At 43.0% G+C, this 22,368-nt stretch overlaps 1 protein-coding gene across 3 annotated transcripts in view; it reads right to left on the bottom strand.

Annotated features, from left to right (window-relative positions):
• LOC148314449 (tissue factor-like) overlaps positions 1 to 17,304 on the bottom strand; it is a 28,999-nt gene extending 11,695 nt beyond the window's left edge. Inside the window, exons 1-5 of one of the 3 annotated variants that reach the window (XM_088287670.1) lie at positions 17,083 to 17,304; positions 15,491 to 15,599; positions 15,161 to 15,354; positions 11,676 to 11,761; positions 11,406 to 11,574 (exon numbers count right to left, since the gene is read on the bottom strand). In XM_088287670.1, coding sequence (XP_088143796.1) covers positions 11,406 to 11,574; positions 11,676 to 11,761; positions 15,161 to 15,354; positions 15,491 to 15,599; positions 17,083 to 17,158 — 634 coding nt within the window. In that variant the 5' untranslated portion in view covers positions 17,159 to 17,304. Of the gene's footprint in view, positions 1 to 11,405; positions 11,575 to 11,675; positions 11,858 to 15,160; positions 15,355 to 15,490; positions 15,600 to 17,082 lie in introns of all 3 variants that reach the window. The other 2 variants (XM_088287668.1, XM_088287669.1) reach the window with 2 other exon arrangements.
• Positions 17,305 to 22,368: the final 5,064 nt, after the last annotated feature.

The following is a 22,368-nucleotide window of genomic DNA, read 5'->3' as shown; positions in this document are numbered from 1 at the left end:
CTGTTAGACCATTAATGTCCTCACCGTGAGATTCCCTGAATACCTCCCCCACAGTTGTGTTGAAACAGTCCTTTAAGGCCTCTTCGGCTTCTCCGGACCATCGCTGAACTGTGCGCGTCACAGCTGGCTGCCTGCGGACCAGAGGTTTGTACACAGGCAGGAGAGCAACCAAGTTGTGGTCAGCTTTGCCCAGCGGGGGGAGGGGCAGTGATGTGTACGCCTCCTTGGTGTTGGCATAGAAAAGGTCCAATATTTTATTGTCTCTGGTGTGGCAGGTTACATATTGTGTGAATGAAGGCAGAGAGGAGGAAGGAGAAGCATGATTGAAGTCACCAGAGATAAGGAGCAGGGCATTTGGGTGCTGTGTTTGTAGCCTGCTCACAGCTGCAGTCAGTACGTCACAGGCTGTCTCACTGTTTGCAGAGGGTGGCTTGAACGCCGCCACCGCGATCACATGACTGAACTCTCGCGGTAAATAGAACGGACGCATGCTAACAGCTATCAGTTCAATGTCCCGACTGCAAAGTTGATCCTCAACAGTTATGTGCCCAGGGTTACACCATCTATCATTAACAAACACAGCCAGCCCTCCCCCTTTCCTCTTACCGCTCTCCAGTGTCCTGTCCGCGCGTAGTATTTGGAAGCCGTCCAATTCCACGACGGCGTCCGGCATTAGCTCTGTTAGCCACGACTCCGTGAACACCAGCAAGCTAGCCTCCCGGACAATCCTCTCGTGCCGGGTTAGCGCTGTTAGCTCGTCCATTTTATTGGGGAGGGATCTAACATTCCCCATAATAACGGACGGGAGGACGGGGGGGTATTGTCTCCTCCTTGCCTGGCGTTTAGCCCCCGCACGCCTCCTCAGCTCGCGGGGGATATCGGGTCTCGCTCCGGGAGCCGACGCGGGGTTAGCATGGAGTGCTAACAGCTGATCTCTTGAGTACACGATCGATCCGTAGCTCAGAGTTTCGCCTCCGGACACGATCGCGCAAAAAACAGCCCCCAACAGCAGTAAAACCACCGCAAGTTGTATGTCCATTGCTGAGATGAGGTAAAAATAAAATAAAACAGGGTAAAGGGAAAAAACACACGAAAAAGGCTCAATAGTGAGCCACGCTGCTGTAAACAGGCAGCCACTCGCGCGGCGCCGGAACCAACAAAACTAATCAGAATTCAGCCATGTTTCCTTTTTTATCTTCAATACTAAAAAATAAATAAATAAAAATTTGATATACATTGATATCAACCGATATGACATACTTGTATCGCAATATAGTTTTCAGCCATATCGCCCAGCCCAAGCTTCAATGATGATTTTGTTTCAAATATTTTTATTCTGAGAAAGAGCATATCATTAATACAGTTATTGAACAGACATTGTGCCTCATTTTCCACAATCCAACCAAAAAACAACCCGGGAACATAACTAAATAATAGTCCATAATAATAATAATAATAAATAGAAAATTATCTATAAGGGAAAATGAATACATTTAACAAATAATAAATCCTCCCCCACCCCACCCCAGAGTAGTGCTACCAATAGATATGACAACTACACAGTGTTTTAAACATCTATTCTCTCCAGGAATGTACGCATTAGTCTCCAAATCTTCTCAAATTCTTCTAGTCTTTCGTTGAGGACATATCAAATCCTCTCCAGGTGAAGGATATCAGTAAGTAGTGATGTCCAAGCTTTGAAAGTTGGTACAGTTTGCCCTTTCCAATAGTAGAATTAATTTCTTTGCACATAAACTGCCATATGACAGCAGCTGCTGCTGTGCATCCTTTAGGTGTATAGAAGGTTCTGATGTACCCAGTATGATCAGAAGTGGATCTTATGTTAATTGGACACCAAAAATCTTAGGAAAACATGAAAATATTTCAACCCAAAACTCTTCTAATTTAGGACAAAATACATAGCTATGTGCTAAATCCGCTTCCGCTTGTTTACATTTATTACACACGGGTGAAACTTCTGGAAAAATTTTATGCAGCTTTACCTTCGAATAATGTGATCTATGTACAATTTTAAACTGAATCAAACAATGTCTAGCATTGAGGGAGCAGTTGCTAGATTTCAAACACTTATACAGATGTCTTGAGAAATTACTATTCCCAACTCTTTCTCCCAGTCCTGTTTTATTTAAGCAATGTTCATTTGTTTTAGTCCTTGTGTAATTGATTGTATATAAATGAAAGTGCACACCTTTCTGTTATACAGTCTCTGAGGCACTGATCAAGCTGTCGGGATGTCAATGATGATTTTATCAGATATTCCTATGGTGTGTTCAGACTGATATCGACAGCTCGGAAGGACGTTCCGATCTCAATTCGGGGATATTCAACATATATTGTTTCGGCCTGACTTCACTTGTGGGGTGCCCCGAGGACAAAGAAGCATGCAGCCTATTGACAGTGATGTGCAGCCAATCAGAAAAGGAGGTGACAAGGCATCGAGAAGCACAGTGGGGTATCCAAAATCACAACACTCATAGAATGACAGAAAGTCAGGGATCATGCTTTCTTGCTTGCATTGCTTGTCGCTTTCTTTCTGCTAAAAACATACCACAAACTATCACCACTACCTCTTCTTCATCCGGTTTGTTTAATCTGAAGTCACATTTAATCTCAAAAGGTTTTGTACTCCACACACTGTCCATTCAAAACTGTAATGACCTTGATTTTTTTTTTTATCATCATGTGTGGGGTATCTCAAGTTTTGGGAGCCTCAAAACAATTTCAAAATCTTGCTGCGTGAACCAGGCTTTATGGGGACCCACAATCCCCTCCACCAAGATATAGAGACCGCTCAGGGAGTATTATGGCAACAGTTGAACCATAGAAACATTCCATTGTCATAAAGCCAAAGTTTAAATGGTTCTGTACAAGACAAACACAACTAGCAAATAATCACTATATATCTTTCAAAATGTAGGTCATAGACTTGCAACAGGTTGAATATATGTTCAGAAATCTTTCTATTTTTAATTTTACTCTCCTTCCCAAACATTTTTTTTGTTAAGTCTTACAGAATGTAGTTCATATTAAAACTCGAAAAACTACTAACAGTCCTAATTTGCACTCAAAAACACAAACAGATTGATTAAAAAAAATAGCAATCTAGTTGGTTAAGATGATATTGGTTACATTAACCAATAGATTTGTCAGAATTTGACCAATTCGGTTGATTATGGGACTTGCCAATTTTATTGGTTAGCCCAACAACCAATGAAATTGGTTACAGATCGTACACTTCACAAGCCCAACTGTTTGGCTGTGTGCATGTGTATTGTGTGGTATAGACATAGAGAACATGCATCTTATTTTACAATTAATTGTAATTAATTTAACAAATTAAAGCATAAGCGGCTTGTATAATGGATGGATAGATTAATTTATTTACTGGTAATTGTAATTTATATATTGCATTTAATTAACCAATGAACCCTTGACCCTAACTAGTGAAGGACATATTTCATACTTTGTACATTGTAGTTTTATGATAGTATATATTGTATTGAATTGTATTGTTGGTTTAGATAAAACAGCACAGTGGATGACTGGTTAGCATGTCTGTCTGACAGTGCAAAGGTTGTGGGTTTGAATTCAGCCCCTGGCCTTCCTGTATGGGCTTTGCATGTTCTCCCTGTGTGGGTTTTCTGTGGGTACACCGGTTTCCTCCCACATTCCATGAACATGCAGGCTAAGTTAATTGAACACTCTAAATTGTCCACAGGTGTGGATGGCTTCCGGTTCCGGCGCCGCGCGAGTGGCTGCCTGTTTACAGCAGCGTGGCTCACTATTGAGCCTTTTTCGTGTGTTTTTTCCCTTTACCCTTTTTTATTTTATTTTTACCTCACCTCAGCAATGGACATCCAACTTGCGGTGGTTTTCCTGCTGTTGGGGGCTGTTTTTTGCGCGATCGTGTCCGGAGACGAAACTCGGAGCTACGGATCGATCGTGTACACAAGAGATCAGCTGTTAGCACTCCGTGCTAACCCCGCGTGGGCTCCCGGAGCGAGACCCGATATCCCCCGCGAGCTGAGGAGGAAGAGACGGGGGATGTCGTGCGGGGGCTAAACGCCAGGCAAGGAGGAGACGATATCACCCTGTCCTCCCGTCCGTTATTATGGGGAATGTTCGATCCCTCCCCAACAAAATGGACGAGCTAACAGCGCTAACCCGGCACGAGAGGATTGTCCGGGAGGCTAGCTTGCTGGTGTTCACGGAGTCGTGGCTAACAGAGCTAACGCCGGACGCCGTCGTGGAATTGGACGGCTTCCAAATACTACGCGCGGACAGGACACTGGAGAGCGGTAAGAGAAAAGGGGGAGGGCTGGCTGTGTTTGTTAATGATAGATGGTGTAACCCTGGGCACATAACTGTTAAGGATCAACTTTGCAGTCGGGACATTGAGATGATAGCTGTTAGCATGCGTCCGGTCTATTTACCGCGAGAGTTCAGTCATGTGATCGCGGTGGCGGCGTACGTGCCACCCTCTGCTAACGGTGAGACAGCCTGTGATGTACTGAATGCAGCTGTGAGCAGGCTACAAACACAGCACCCAAATGCCTTGTTCCTTATCTCTGGTGACTTCAATCATGCTTCTCCTTCCTCCTCTCTGCCTTCATTCACACAATATGTAACCTGCCACACCAGAGACAATAAAATATTGGACCTCTTCTATGCCAACACCAAGGAGGCGTACACGTCACTGCCCCTCCCCCCGCTGGGCAAAGCTGACCACAACTTGGTTGCTCTCCTGCCTGTGTACAAATCTCTCGTCCGCAGGCAGCCAGCCGTGACACGCACAGTTCAGCGATGGTCCGGAGAAGCCGAGGAGGCCTTAAAGGACTGTTTCAACACAACTGTGTGGGAGGTATTCCGCGAAGCTCACGGTGAGGACATTAATGGTCTAACAGACACAGTTACAGACTATATTAACTTCTGCATGGAGTACACCATTCCCACCAGGACTGTAAGATGTTTCTCCAACAACAAACCCTGGATCACACCGGACATTAAAGCTCTCCTGAAGGAGAAAAAGAGGGCTTTTGTTTCAGGCGACAAGGACGAGCTGAAGAGAGTGCAGCGTCAGCTGAGAAGGAGGATCCGAGAGGGGAAAAAGTCCTACAGGATGCGGATGGAAGAACAACTGCAGCGGAACAATGCCAGGGATGTCTGGAGGGGCCTGAAGACCATCTCAGGCCACGGACAACCAGGTAAGACCCAGAAGGGGGGGGGGCTTCAGTGGGCAAATGAGTTGAACCTATTTTTCAATTGGTTTGATCAAATGTCTGACCCCGCTCAGGCTTCCCTGATGCAGCCCCCACCCACCCCTCCTGCCACTGCGAACAAGACCCTCTCTCCCCCTCTCTCGCCCCTCTCTCTCTCCACAGGCTCCAGTTCCCAGCCTCATCAGACAACCACCACTTCTTCCTGCTCAGCCTTGTTCCTCACAACATCTCAGGTGAAGAACCAGCTGAGGAAGATGAAGGCGAGGAAGGCGGCAGGCCCAGATGGGATCAGCTCCCAGCTCCTCAAATCCTGCGCAGACCAGCTGTGTGGAATCGTCCAGCACATGTTCAACCTGACCTTGAAGCTGGGCAGAGTCCCCCAGCTGTGGAAAACATCCTGCCTGGTTCCGGTTCCAAAGACACCCCATTCGAAGGAGCTCAACAACTTCAGACCAGTGGCGCTGACGTCTCATCTGATGAAGACCTGGAGAGACTGGTCCTCGTCCATCTGCGCCCCCTGGTCAGCTCCTCAATGGACCCACTCCAGTTTGCATACCAGCCTGGCATCAGTGTGGATGATGCCATCATCTACCTGCTCCACACTTCACTCTTCCACCTGGAGAAGGCGGGGGGCACGGTGAGGATCATGTTCTTTGATTTCTCAAGTGCTTTCAACACCATCCAGCCCGCCTTATTGGGAGACAAGCTGGAGCAGGCGGGAGTGGCCCACCACCTCATCACATGGATTCACGACTACCTCACAAACCGGCCACAGTACGTGAGGACACAGGACTGTGTGTCTGACGTGCTCCTCTGCAGCACGGGAGCGCCGCAGGGAACTGTGCTGGCTCCCTTCCTGTTCACCCTCTACACCTCGGACTACAAATACAATTCCACAAGCTGTCACCTGCAGAAGTTCTCTGATGACTCTGCGATTGTCGGCCTCATCACTGACGATGACGATCGGGAGTACAGAGGGGTTACGCAGGGGTTCGTGGACTGGTGTCAGCAGAACCGCCTCCAAATCAATGCTGGGAAATCCAAAGAGCTGGTGGTGGATTTCCGCAAGCGTCGGCACTCTCCACCTGCACCAGTGAATATCCAGGGAACAGACGTTGAGAGGGTCTCAACTTACAAGTACCTGGGTGTTCATCTGAACAATAAACTGGACTGGATCGACAACACAGATGCTCTCTATAGGAAGGGTCAGAGCAGACTCTTCCTACTCAGGAGGCTGAGGTCCTTTGGCGTTCGGGGAACACTCAGCAGGAACTTCTATGACTCGGTGGTTTCACCGGTCATCTTCTATGGAGTGGTCTCCTGGGCAGGAGGCATCTCGGGCCGGGACAAAAAGAGACTGGACAAACTAGTGAGGAGGGCCAGCTCTGTCCTGGGCTGCTCCCTGGACTCTGTGGACTCAGTGGGGGGCAGGAGGATGACGGCAAAACTGTCATCAATGCTGGACAACCCAGCCCACCCACTCAATGACATTCTGAGAACACTCCACAGCTCCTTCAGTGATAGACTGTTACACCCTCGCTGTACCAAAGAGAGATTTCGCCGCTCCTTCCTGCCGACTGCTGTCAGACTTTTTAACAAGAACATTGGGTCAGGCCTACAAACGGGAGGGCATTAGTGCAATTGTGCAGTCCTAGGATGCAATATAAACTACTACTGTACTTTCAGCCAAGGGTGTACTTAAATATTGACCAATGATGTATTTTGTTTACCATTACAGTATTCTTATTACAATACTTCTATCACTGTAGTATTTCTACCACTGCAGGATGTTCACTATTACAGTACTTTTACTATTACAATACTTTCATCATTGGAGTATTTTTCTATCGTTGCAGTACTTTTACTATTACAGTACTTTTATCATTGCAGTATATTTTATCATTGCAGTACTTTTACCATTACAGTACTTTTATCATTGCAGTATTTTCTATCATTGCAGTACTTTCCTGTCATTTCAGTACTCTCACCATTACAGTACTTTTATCATTGTAATATCTTTATCATTGCAGTATTTTCAATCATTCAGTAGTTTTTATCATTACAGTGTTTCCCCCTCTGTATAATGGACAGGCATTAGGAGTGTTTCCTTACACTAGATACGTTTATACTGTGTATATTTGCATGCTTTTTATGAATGTCTGTGCACAAAGTGGGCACCACTGTTAAAATACCAGGTTTTAATGATGTACTAAGGCAATAATTATAACTTTAAAGGCATTAGCAATGTATATACTGAATTGATAGTCTTGAAGTCTTCTTGTGAGCACACCCTAAAACGGATTGGTTAAATTTGCCCAATCTCTTTGGTAGTTATTTGTCCGACCAATCCCAGTGCTCCTTATTACTTTTTATTAGTGTTTGCTTGCTCTTATTGGCACCAACTGAGGTACAACATCGATATACCCGCCAGGACATCGTGGACATTGGATATCGATGCGAAATAACCATCACAGAGGAATTTTGCTATGATCGCAAAATTCCGGACGAACTGGCGAGGGTGCCCGGTTCACCGTGGCTTGTCATCGGGACCGGGAGGCGGCGCAGGCGACGCAGAGAGAGGAAGCAGAAGCGGGGCTGCAGGTCCGGTGTCTTGCAACGGCTGCGGCGGCAGCCCCACAGGCAACCACTGCCGAGTCTGTACCTCACCAACCCCAGATCCGTGGTCCACAAAATCGACGAGCTGGGATTACAAATCCTGGGAAACCGCTATGTGCGTGATAGCAGTGTGATCGTCGTCACGGAATCCTGGCTGCACGCAGACGTCCCCGACACTAGCATCCAGCTGGCCGGGCGCTCGCTACATCGCGCGGATCGGACGAGGGACACCGGTAAGAGAAGGGGCGGGGGGCTCTGTGTTTACGTGCATGAGAACTGGTGCGGCGATAGCACGATCGTCGAGAAGCACTCTTCCCCCGACATCGAGTTTATGTCCGTTAAATGCCGGCCTTATTTTCTCCAGAGGGAGTTAACGGTAGTGATTGTCACGGCTGTCTACATCCCTCCCGACGCTAGCACTAGCACGGCGCTCTCGCTGCTCGCGTGCGTCATCAATAAACATCAGCGGGCCCACCCTGATTGCGTTCACGAAGTAGCGGGAGACTTTAATAAGGCCAATTTAAAGACTGTACTCCCAGAGTTTCACCAGCATGTCAAGTGCCCAACGAGGGGAGACAACACTCTCGACCATGTGTACTCGAACATCAAGCACGCATACAGGGCCCTCCCACTCGCCCCTCTCGGCCAGTCAGACCACCTGTCCTTGCAGCTCGCACCTGCGTACACCCCTCTCAGACGCAGATTCAGGCCCACCACAAAGACTGTGAAAACCTGGCGTGACGACGCCATGAGTGAATTACAGGACTGCTTTCAAGACACAAACTGGGACCTCTTTGATCATCAGGACCTTGATGTCTACACACATTGTGTACTGGACTACATCAAGTTCTGCATGGAAACTGTGTCCCTACACAGGACTATACGGACCTTCCCAAATGCGAAGCCCTGGATGTCCAGCAGGGTTCGCTCTCTCCTCAAGGCCGTGACGCTGCCTTCAGGTCAGGCGACAAAGCCCAGTACAGGGTGGCCCGTGCTGACCTGAGTAAAGGCATCAAGCTAGCCAAGGCAATCTACAAGGGGAGGCTGGAGGCCCACCTTGCCAGTAACAGACCACGGGAGGTGTGGCAGGGTCTACGGAGCATCACCAACTTCCGTGGCGGCAGCACGACCTCTGTAGACCCGAGTGCATCGCTGGCAGAGGAGCTTAACTGCTTCTTCGCTCACTTTGACTCGCCCCAACCGTCACACCCCCGCACTTCATGCTCCAACTCCCCCCCACTCATCGTAGAGGAACACGATGTGAGGCGCGCGCTCCTGGCGGTTAACCCCAGGAAAGCTACTGGACCCGACGGAATACCAGGCAAGGTCCTCAGAGCATGTGCCCACCAACTGGCACATGTTTTCTGCAGGATCTTCAACCGCTCCCTGGCTCAAGCAGTCATCCCCTCCTGCTTGAAAACTTCCACCATTATTCCTGTCCCCAAAAAGTCACCAGCCGTCCACCTGAATGACTACCGTCCTGTTGCTCTCACGCCAGTCATCATGAAGTGCTTCGAGAGGCTGGTTCTCCAGCACATCAGGGACTGCCTTCCTCCCACTCTGGACCCCTACCAGTTTGCATACCGGGCTAACAGATCCACTGAGGACGCCATCGACACTGCTCTGCATGTTGTGCTGGGCCACCTGGAACAACAGCAGAGCTATGCAAGGATGCTCTTTGTGGACTACAGCTCGGCATTCAACACGATCATCCCAGACATCCTCGTCGCCAAACTGGATATTCTCGGCCTCCCTGCCCTCACACGCATCTGGATTAAGGACTTTCTGACCAACAGACCCCAGACTGTGTTGCTCGGCCCCTACACGTCCTCCACCCGCATGCTGAGCACCGGTTCCCCTCAAGGATGCGTGCTGAGCCCTCTCCTGTACGCCCTCTACACCTACGACTGCAGCCCGGCCCACGGCAACAACACCATCGTCAAGTTTGCTGACGACACGACAGTGGTCGGTCTGATCTCGGAAGGTGACGAGACAGCCTACAGAGAGGAGGTAAAGAGACTGACATCTTGGTGCAAGGACAACAGACTGCACCTTAACACTGCAAAAACAAAGGAGATTGTCGTCGACTTCAGGAGGAACAAGACGGTGCCGCCCCCCCTCTGCATCGAAGGCGTGTGTGTGGAGAGGGTCCACACGTTCAAGTTCCTGGGAGTACAGATCTCCGATGACCTTTCTTGGACACACAACACCACAGCAGTGGTAAAGAAGGTCCACCAGCGTCTGCACTTCCTGAGAGTCCTCAGGAAATTCAACCTGGACAGGAAGCTGCTGCTAGCCTTCTACCACTCGTCCATCGAGAGCCTGTTGACGTACTGTGTCTCCACCTGGTACAGCGGCTGCACTGAGGCGGACAGAGTGAGGCTCCAGAGGACAGTCAAAACAGCGCAAAGGATTATTGGCTGCCCTCTCCCCCCACTGTCGGACATCTACACCGCCCGGTGCCTCAGAAGGGCTCTCAACATCGTCAAAGACAATACCCACCCAAACTCACACCTGTTCGACCTGTTGCCCTCTGGCAGGCGCTACAGATGCATCAAATCGAGGACCAATAGACTGAGAAACAGTTTCTTTCCGAAAGCCGTCTCCATTCTGAACTCTCACACACACACGAGAACACCCTTACCTTGCAGAACAGCATTGTGATGTGTTTTTATATACCCTATTCAGTACTGAATTCCTTTGCACTCTCTTATTTATTTATCTAATTTATATATTTGTCTGTATTATTGTTGTATTGCACTGGAGAGGGGAGCCCTCTAATCTCGTTGCACACTTGAGTACAATGACAATAAAGGGATTTCTAATTCTAAATTCTAATGTTATACATTAACGGCTACATTACGCCGCCGACTCTGTGTGATCTATATCTTTGCTGCTGTAACACTTCAAATTTCCCCATTGTGGGACTAATAAAGGACATCTTTATCTTTATCTTTATATATGTGAACCCGATGATTGTCTTTTTTTTTTAAATGGGGCTGGGGCGCAAAACTCCTAATATCTTGGTTAAAATTGCCCATTTGTATTGGCTGGCCTTCTCACCAATACAGATTGGTTGAAAACACTACAATTCTAGATTGGTCGGACAAATAACTACCAAAGAGATTGGGCAAAATTTAACCAATCCGTTTTAGGGTGTGCTCACAAGAAGACTTCAAGACTATCAATTCAGTATATACATTGCTAATGCCTTTAAAGTTATAATTATTGCCTTAGTACATCATTAAAACCTGGTATTTTAACAGTGGTGCCCACTTTGTGCACAAATATTTCATTCTTTGTGCATTATGTCTCAAAGTCAATGCTCTATATCGAGAGATGTTTGTTTTATTTCTTCTATTCACTATGGCTGCTAAAACATTGTAAATTCTCCCATCGTGGGACTTAAATTATTTATTATATTTGCATTGGAGAGGGGAGCGCTCTAATTTCGTTGTAAACTGAGTACAATGACCATAAAGGGCATTCTGATTCTGATAAAAAAAAATCATACTTTATTTTGTTTGGCACAACACATCAAACACTCACCTTCAAAGAAGGATTGTTCGTCATCATCAGAGCACTGAGTTTGGCTCAACTCTCCCAGCTGTTTATTGATGCTCCGGTTTGGAATGAAGGCCTGAACATTAAAACAGTAGCTTTCTCCCTGATCTAGATCAGTCAGCTCGATTACACTGGTCGGTGAGATGAACACTTTCTGAAAGGATAAGTTAAGAGAGGAATAATAGTTAGCTGATGATGAACTCATCATTTTCTCAATTTATTAATTGTATTATTTGGATGAAGGTTGAAATTTACCTTGCCAGAGCTCTTATTTTTACGATATGTCACTTTATAGTATAGTTTATCTAAGAAAATGTCTCTGATGTTCAGCTGACGATCATCTTTAAACAATGCAGTGAGAGGGTCAGTCACAAAAAGCGTCGTCTTCATTTTGTTGTTGCTCATCTCAAGCTTGAAATCAGGTCTGCCTATATTAGCTAGAAAGAAGACACTGGTCAGATGTGGTTTGTTGACAGAAAGAGTAGAAGATAGCTTCATGTCAAGTTTGACCACAATTTCTTTAAAAACGTGATCAAACTTTTGTTGTACGTTGAATGTGATCATAGTGATGTCAGTTAGTGTAATTACACAGCTATCAGTGTACCTCAGTAGATCTGATAATAGATTGAAGGATTCTATTACGATTATGGGCATTATTTTAAACACATGCGGGACAGAATGTCGATAATTAAAGTTAGCAGGTTCATATTTACTGAATATTTTAAACATTGATAAAACAAGAAGCATTTATCAAATGAAACTAGAAGCACGGGTCACAAGAATGACTGAGATTGTAGTCCTGATGTTTACTGATTTATTATATTATTCTCATATGCTAAATTTATAGTACTTAGTTTAAATGTGTGAACTTTATTGAAATTCTCAGTAGTGAGAATAGATTTGCGCACATAGCATTTCCATGAGCTGCCCTCACATTCACAGCACTTCATGGACAAATACGACGAAGCACATTCTCCACAATGGCTGTAGAGATGCAAACATACCAAATTGGGCACTGGAGGACTCACACAGACGCTATCAAAAGAAAAACACATTCCAAAAGACATAACAATTGGAGATCGGAGCACATGCACATATGCATACACACACACACAGACATATACATACACCTGCACATACACGTGCACATACACAGGCACATATAGGATGGCCGAGTGGTCTAAGGCGCCGCGTTCCGGACCCAGTCTCCCCAGGAGGCCTGGGTTCGAATCTCGTGGCTGCCAGGATGGCCGAGTGGTCTAAGGCGCCGCGTTCAGGACCCAGTCTCCCCAGGAGGCCTGGGTTTGAATCTCGAATTTCCCCATTGTGGGACTAATAAAGGCATTATTATTATTATATACATACACCTGCACCTACACATGCACATACACACACATACACTTGCACATACACACGCACACATGCACACCGACAAGATTACAGAAGAATGCCAGCGGGGAGAGAGACGGAGGGACGGCCCGCCGGAGAAGGCCAACCTTGGCTTGCCAGTCTACGGGACCAGACGGGAATCGACCATCATCAACTATCCAGACGATGACTAACCTGGGGAGGACCTTCCCTTGGACGTGGACCCGTGCCGTGGGAGGGAGCGAGGACGACCGACTCCACCGATTCAACCTACATTACCCTTGACATAAAAAAACTCCTATAAAAACTGAAGCTGGGCTGAAAGATAGCGCGCATTTTTCGACTGTGCTCGCCCGAGTGCAGTTTCTCGTGAGATTAAGAAAAAGCAGCCCAGATATCTGTCTTTGTACTATTTCCTGAACTCCAGAAATTGAAGAAACTAAATATCGGAACTCTAATCAGTTGTTGAGTCTTTATTTGACCCTTTTCTTCTTGAGCACAAAAACTAACACGCATTGGAGTAAGTTTGGCTTTTAAAGGTTGATTTACTAACTACTTCTCATTTCCACGGTGACCCAACTCCAACAAGATAATTTCTCATTTTTTGGGCTGCATCTTTTGTCTTCTTCAATAAAGATGACGAGAATTAACCTCGGTTTACATAATGTTAACCAGGATATTGTCAGAAATATACTCTTGTGTTTGTGGCAATTTTTCTAAAAGAACAACTCCGATAAGATCACAACAAGACCAGAGGAAAAGAATATCCATTACAAGATAAACAGAAAATCAGATAAAACCCCAGCAGTGTCCAAGTACACTACTTCCTTCCATCAGTACAGACAGAGTGTCAAACTAATTGCAAGTAGAATAGATCACTGGTAGTCATGTGTATGACTTAAGTAGAAATATTGGTTCTATTATGCAATATTTAGCGCAAATAGTGAAATACTGAGTTTATGTATTTTGGATGTTCTGCACCTGTTCCCATTCGCATAAGAGTACTCTTTTGGTATCAATCAATTCTTTTGTCTTCAATTTTATATTCTGCAGGGTTCCACATTAACAGTGGCCCGTTGCCTGGACATGACTATGATGGGCCCTCCAAAGTTCACTCGCACTGGCCCGAATATTTCATAGATAAATACGATGAAATGAACATGTACTTGCATTTTGAATATTTATGTTTTTAACATTTTTAAATTTTATCTACTTAATTTGATTAATCATTATCTTTGTATAGCAATGTGCATATTTTTTGAGTCAGGTTAAACACTTCCATCGGGTATACTTTGAGCGATGGATGAATAGATGATATAAAGCCGATACATTATCAAATGGTATATATTCTGTAAGATTTTATACTGGAAAAAAAGCATAACTTCATAGAAGTAATATTTCTTAACGGCTTAAGTAGGACAGTACAAAGACGGGTAATATGAAATAATCATTGAAACGTATTATATTATGTCATGAATACATTGGGCCAGTTTTAGCAGGCAGCCACCAAAATTGGCTTAATTTCTAACCCTGTTCTGTGATAGTTGTCATACATACATGTTGCCCCTCCATAATACACAATCCCTACTTGTTAAAGTACTTGTTTAAAGAGGATTGTATTGTTTTCACATTTTAATACTGGTTAAGACAGACTGGCTAAACACAAGTCAATGTTTGCAAATGTGTCAGTATGATTGAACACTAAGATAATCAGTCTGATTTCATGAAGGAGAAGAACAAATTAGAAAATTTTACTTTTGAGAGGCTGAAATCAGGATTTTGAAAATGTTAAGATATACAATGGCTCTAAATGATAAACTCATTATCAAAATAGTAGTGAGTATTAGTTACATACAAACAAAATGAATATTATTTTCAGATGTTTTTAATTTCTATAAAATTTGAAATTAATTTGCAGATGAGGGTGGTCCCATTCTCAGTCACAGTGGACCTTTTGATATCCATGCTATGATGGCATCTCGCCACTGGATGGCAATGTCTCAATATAAGCACTATGTTGCAAAAAAAGCCCGTTTACCCCAACAACTATGAACTGGCAGTGCTGAAATTCTACAACATTTCTTATGCACTTCAGCACTGAACATGGAGCTAAATACACTAATCTAATCTCCCAAAGACTCTGTGTGATCTATATCTTTGCTGCTGTAACACTGCAAATTTCCCCATTGTGGGACTAATGAAGGACATCTTTATCTTTGTCAACTAAGGTTCAAACATTTACAGGTAGCCTTATTCTCAGTCTCTCTCAACTATTTATGTGCACTGTAATTTGTATTTGTTTCCATCAAATGGCACACTGCTGTAATCTTTTTGGGACCCAGTTAAATTATGTTGACTTAAAATAAACTTACTGTCATTGGCGGAGCAGAATCGTGAGGAGCTTGTGTATGGGAACTCAGTGAGGTCAGAGGTTACTCCCAGTGGAGGTTCAGACAGAACATCAGCTACATAGCATGCATTTAAGTCAGTCAGTGAACTGGTCAGATCACACATAGTTGTTGAGATACGTATGCAATTAGAGTTCCTCTGTTTGTCCCTGGAAACCCTGCAAAAAGGTTCACACACATCCAATACATATTTATAAATACCTATTACAAATCACACAAAACATATGAAGTGGCAGATGATAGAGCAGAAAGTTACTTTTGGAGGAACTGTACATTATCTATGAAAGAACTTACACAGAGAACTCTACAGTGTATGCGTAATCAGTTGGTAGTGGTTCCCAGGTCAGAATGGTTTTAAAGTTTGTGGATTTCCAGGTTACGCTCTGTGCACTGGGATAAAACCCTGTAAAATTAATGAACACAAATCGAAATACTTCTCAAAATTTGTAATCAAATTAATCAAAGAATATTAAAATTGCAACTTGAGCAATAATACTCGAAGCAAGAAAAGTAGACAAAATACGCACACCGCAAGTATAAACTTTAAATACTGCATGAACACTCCCAAAAGATTTTCTGAATCAAAATTCAGTGACCTCAAAAGAATGTGGCTGACAGAAACTATAGAGAGTAAATGCCGACTTTGAACTGTAGGGGCCGTCCCTTCTGGGTAAAAGGTTTTTTGCCATAAAACACATTGTGTCAGTCGTGACTTGGTCTGCGGACTGTGACCGGGGTTCTTTTGACATGACACAATTAGACGATGGTAACTGCATTGCAAGAAAATGTTAAGCTCCCCAGCTCATCCAATAATTTCCTGGTGCTAGAAAAGCTGCCGATAGAGAGACAGTGATTTTCGGAAATCTTAACCTCTTGCTATTCTTACTGTGAGAGGTTAAAATTATTTCGTTTGGTTTAAATTCTTGCATTCAAAATAGCGCATTGACACAGTATCGCTGATGTCCACTTGATTTCACCAAATCAAACACAAAGAATTAACTGGTGACTGTACTTTGCTGTTTACCCTTGTTTAATGAAAATGAAATGAATTAAAAATAATACTGTGATTTAGGATTCATCCTCTTCATTTCATCCATCTCATGAATTTAAAGGTCTCGTAGAGCATAGTTTGATAGTTTAACTAATTTATTTTTATTTAACTGATCTTTATCCATAAATAGCAATTAAGAATATATTCTCATTTGCAATGCTGAACTGTCAGCAAACAGCAGAGTAAAGCAAAGCAAAATAAAAGCAAGCACATTATTTGCCTTGATAGCCCACACAAAATGATGTGGTAGGCCGGATCTGGCCCCTGCACCTTGAATTTGAAACCTGTGGTCTAGATGACACACTGTACAGTGTAAAATGAAATGTACAATTTAAAAATGAGAAGTACAATTTAAAAAATGTATGTGGTATGTTTATCAATACTATAATTTAACTATTAATCAAAATTAGATATGAAAAGCTAATTGAAGGGGAATTTATTTTAAGAAAATCAAACTTTAATTTTCAGCCTACTTTCGAATAAATTAATTGATGATGATTATTATTATCATTGTTATTATTACAGTGGTCTCTCTTTTAAAGTATAAAACAAAAAATTGTATTGGACTGGAATGAATTAACTATTCAGTCATGTATCTTTTGTGAATTAAAACGTTTTAAATTCTAGGTGTTTTTAAAAGCAGTTTTTAGAGGTTGTTGTGGATTTTCAAGCATGTCGACAACACCGTATAATAAATACTGTCCAATAATACACACAAGCACAAGCACAAACACAACAAACATTAATTATGAGTGTTTGGTTGGATATCTTCAAAAGGAAACCTTCGATCAGTGAAATGTCCATCCACGAAAGGAAGTGGGCTGAATAAACTCACCTGTGACGGCATCTGAGTGGAGAGAGACGTGTATTAGCAGCGCCAGAGCTGCTGTTGTCTCCTTTGTCCCCAGCATTTTGTGTTAAATTCCACGGAGTTTGTATCATCCGTTTGAGAATGTGTTTACAGTAGTTTGTTCTTGGAGGTTGTATTAGTAGTATATACAGTACTCAAGTGATCCCTGACGGTGACTATTGCGATTTGAATGTGCAGTCTTTCACCCACAGTCATTGAATAAGAATAGACTCCGCCTGAAAGGGGTTGACCCGTTGCCGGGATACATAAGCGCGGCCGCCATACTTTATGTTAGCTCTGCCCTGTGAGTCATAAGGCAATGATTTGTCAATGGACGAAACTTCAGAAAGTGACAACCTACACGACGCACAAAATTTAGGCGTCTCACTCACCTTTTAACAAACACACATTAATATATTCAGAAAACAATATGCTAAAAAAGCAAGTAAATTTAAATCAGATGACTTTAAATGCTGGCCCCTCTAATATATACAATAATTCAATATTTACAATAACAATGTTACATAAATTGGTAGCCGTAAACCCTCATGCAAACATTCGAGGAGGGAAAAAAATACTATTAAAAATGACTTTCTTTGTTTTTCATGTCTGCCTGGAGCCAGACCTGCCTTCAAGAACAGGCAGTGATGGATATTTTACAAAATTTTGCCCGTCCGTCCGTCATTCCTTATCCATCAGCGGTCCGTTATTCGCCAGTCCATCATTTTTCTTTAAGCCAAACCAACCTGTAATCGTCAGGTGATCATTCCATCAGTCCATCCATCAAGTAGTTTTTCAAGTAGTCCGTCAAAAGTCCAGTGATCCTTTTCACATACACTTACTGTGAAGCGCTTTGAGTACCGTAGGTAGACAATACAAGAGACAGCCCATTTACCATTTATTTGTCAGTCTATTGGACTGGTGGCTGCCTGCAGCTGTTTAACTCTTAAAACGCCCAAAAAGTGTTAATTGTCATGTCATGTCATTATCCACACCACTTATTCTGTACAGGATCGCGGGAGGGTGCTGGAGCCTATCCCAGCTGACTTCGGGCGAAAGGCGCACTACACCCTGAACTGGTCGCCAGCCAGTCACAGAGCAGACATAGACACCATCACTGAGTGGGAATTGAACCCACGCTGCCCGCACATAAGTCAGCCGGATGTACCACTACACCATTAGTGACAAAGTGTTAATTTGGAGTTTAAAATGTCTGAATCATAATCTGTCTTTGGATTGTGGACACGGGTAAAATAAAATACAATGCAAGAAGTGCACTCCAACTACTGTTTCGAAATATTGCACTGCTTCTTCTTTCTTCCTCTTCTTGGTTCATGGGTGTATTACAGTTTTTGGTGCATACTGCTACCTACTGTACAGGAAGCGCAGAGTGTTTCCATATATTTAAACAAACACAGCAAACATTGTAGATTTGTCTAGTCAGAAGAGCAAAATAAAAGCGACAACCTCTGGTTCTTCCTCCTTAGCTAATCACAGCCAGCCTTCACAATTCCTGCAGAGGTCCTCATGAAAACATGAGCACTCACTTTGACTCATATAGTCACTGCAGTCCTCTTTAACGAACCTCCTGTGAACAAACACACAAGACAAGTGGGCGTGGTTTTGTCAGTTCTCAGCAAGTCTGTGATACTCTGAGAAGTCCATTGGTACTTGACTGGGTTAGTGACAATTACACTGGTGGACAAAAACCCATTTTCATTAGTGCTTAGTCTGTTTATTCCTTTTTTTAAGTTTCTCATCTAGAGTCAATCATCAGTTATGGACTGATGGACCATTCCGCCAGTCTGACAGAAGAATGTCACTTGTCTTTGTGTTGACACAAAAAATAAAAGTTTGTGTCACTGGCTCGGAACAATTCGTGCTAACAAGCGTCGGCTGCGGGGGAGCGAGAGTTCTGCTGCTTCAACTGCGACTGGCTCTGCTCAAGAAAAGGGAAACCCCACCGGCTTGTGCCTAAACTCAAAGAGGTCCTCCACCACATCGGTGAAGAATTTCTGGAAGCCTTTGGCAACACAGTTCAGGAAGCGCTCAAGTGATCTCTGAAAGTCTGATGAGATAAGTTGGCCGGTTAGCTAACCAAGCTAATCTACCAATATGCAGGCGCTGATTACCTCATACCCTGAGGAGTATCATGCTTCATGTGCAATGTAAGGTCAAAGAAAGCCAATATTCTTATGGAAAGATCTGAAAGAGATGAAAAAAAAAATTATTGAATACCTTGATGATAGAAATGTAGAAAAGCTCAACAGAGCAAACGACCATTATGAACCTTATGTTTGAAGTGAAAGAATTAAGGAAACAAAAATGACAAGAAAATAAATGCTCTAGAAAATCAGCTGGCAGACTTCGAACAACACACTCGACTGAATGATCTCATCATAAATGGCTTGGAAAAATAAACTGCGTGCCTATGCCAAGGCCATGACTTCTGGAGAGGAGTTAAGTGAAGAGGAGATGGAGATAGTGGAGTAACAGGTGGTCCGGTATATGAACAGAAAAGGTATTACTCTGAGCAGTAAAAATATAGAAGCCCGCCACACATTGCCTCGTGAGGACAAACACTTCAAACCAAGAGTGATAATGAGATTTGTCAACAAGAAAGAAAAAAAAAAACTGCACAACTCCAGCAAGGGACTTGAAAAAGACAAACGTACATATGAATTAACATCTAACAAAGAAAAACTCTTACATTGCAAGGCAGGTTTGACATTAACAGAAACAAAATAGGATCCAAGCTCCGTAAACATCCAATTGCAGGGTGTCCGTGCTCGCACTCATACCTAGGGAAAATTTAGAGTGGTCAATCAACCTATCATGCATGTCTTTAGAAAGTGGGAGCAAACCGGAGTACCTGGAAAAACCCATATATATTAGTGCTGTCAAGTGATTCATTTTCTTTAACTAATTGATCACAAAAAAATCCATGATTAATTGTGATTAATCACATTTTTCAACTACTATTTTTCACGAAGCTTATAACTGATATTTACTTGAATAATATATTGGAATTGATGCAAAATCACCAAATATGAAGTATATTTAATTCAAAGACTGTTCTAATAGCTTTCTTGGATTCTTGAATACAATCTAAATTCAGACATCTTTGCAGACATTCATTTTCAAAACATTTCTCAAAACTGCCCACAAGCGCTGCACTCCAGCAGTGTTGGTTTGCAAGGCCCAGTGGTAACTTAAACACAGTATTTTGTTGTGAGACGCGCTAAAGACAGCTAATAAGTAAATTAAATTGAGTTAACTGAGTTAAAAAAATTGTGATTAATCACCTGAGTTAATGCTTTAATTTTGACAGCCCTAATATATATATATATATATATATATATATATATATATACACAATGGAACCTCGGTTCTCGAACGACTCTGAGTTCGAACAAATCGGAGTCCGAACAAAAAAATAGAGAAATTCTTGCTTCGCAGTTCGAACAAACATCGGAGTTCGAACGCCGGTACGACGCGTGAGTGCGTACGCGAGGGAGGGATGCTGAGCGGCGAACGGGTGTAGATCGCTCTCTTTGTGACCAACTGTTGTCGCGTGCGGACGTGCTGCGTTTTGCTCTCGCGTTTTATATAGGTGTACGAAGTGTTTTAGCCCCTAATCATGCCTCCAAAGAAAGTCTGTGCAAGCAGCAAAGGAATGGTTTCGGTGTTCGAACAATTCGCTTTTCGAACAGGGTTCTGGAACGGATTATGGTCGAGAATCGAGGTTCCACTGTATATATATATAAAGAGAGAGAGAGAGGGGGAGATGTCCAAAAAGAAGGAAAACAACATTTGTGACCCACCAGCGAAGTACTGTAAAAAAGGAAAAAAAGTTGATTGTGAATAGCAATGCAGCAGCTTTCGGGTCCTTGTATTACTCATTCCTTTCTCTTAAACAAACGTGGCAGTGCAGAAATTCTATTCATCCCGATTGTCACAAATGTGTGATCAAACAATAGGTAGGCCACAAAAGGGAAACTTGCTGAGGACACAAAACAATGGACCCTTGCACATAGGAATGTGGCGGTTGCACTCAATCACTGAGAGTCAAAGCGCCTTCAAACAAGTGTCTGATATCAATTCAACCTAAATATGACATCAAATTCATTCAATTGATGTTATATTAATGTTGAATTGACATCAGAGGCACACTGGTAGTGCAGCTCCTTCATCTCCTCTCTGGCTGTCTCCCTCCTGTGAGTCAGATAATTCATATACAATGTATGCATATAGTAAAAATATCAATTGTGTAACGAAAATGTAGACCGACTTGTTTCAGAGACTATAGGCTAACAAAGCCTTTTCGGTGTCTTTGCCTGGTTAATATTCTACTTGATTTTACTCAAGGACAAAAGCTTCTGTGGTCATTTCTGAAGGAAACATTTTCCATGGGTGTTACATAGCACAGTGTGATAGCAAAGTTTTCATCACTCCAGAACAAACAAGCACCGAAGTTTTCTTTATTATTGCAGGAGATTTGAAACCAACATAAAACCAAGGTTGTTTTAGTTAACAAAAACTAATGAATTGAAAAAAAAAAAGAACTTAGAATTTAAAAAAAAACAACAACATTCATGAAAGAAATAAATGAAAAAAATGTTTAAAAAAGAAAAAAACTAAAGCTAACTGAAACTACTTACGTTCATAACCGTAGCTAAAACTATAAGTATAGCAAGAATGTCCTTCGTTTTCATCTTTGGCAATTAATTGATTGGTTGATTTTAAATGTATTTATTTTGATATCACTGCACGGCCGTAAAAAGGTGCAACCGTCGATTGGGAGTTGTCGTCCTCTTAATGTGTGTCGCACAGAAGCGACGTTATTATGCAGCAGCCAAAAAAAAAGGGCCAGCAAATGACTTTGCTCTTCGAGAGATGAGTTTGTCTGTCTTTTGGGTCGAATGGCTCACCTACTCTCGCCACAAAATACAACACTATGTAAAAAGGCTTTCCATTTCATTTATGAAAAAAAAGTTAACAGTATACAAAAAAAATGTTTACTGTAAACTGGGTTTAATACGTCTCAACAAGAATTCGATCCACAAATACACTTCAGAAGACGGCTACTTGGAAAACAACTCCTCCTAATTTCATTTGATTAGGATGCATGCATGCAATTCAAAGTCTGTGGACTGTTAAACTGTACGTTGTATTATCAAAATGCTTTCATGGTGTTTTTCTTATCTTAAACATTTGCTGTGCACTTGTGGACAAACTCATAGCGGGACCCACTACTTTGTGCTGATCTAC

Source organism: Idiotropiscis lumnitzeri, unplaced genomic scaffold, assembly GCF_059441095.1.
Source record: "Idiotropiscis lumnitzeri isolate Australia: NSW breed Sydney's pygmy pipehorse unplaced genomic scaffold, RoL_Ilum_1.0 HiC_scaffold_296, whole genome shotgun sequence".
NCBI classification, from domain to species: Eukaryota; Metazoa; Chordata; class Actinopteri; order Syngnathiformes; family Syngnathidae; genus Idiotropiscis; species Idiotropiscis lumnitzeri.
This window is presented reverse-complemented; position numbering and strand designations above follow the sequence as displayed.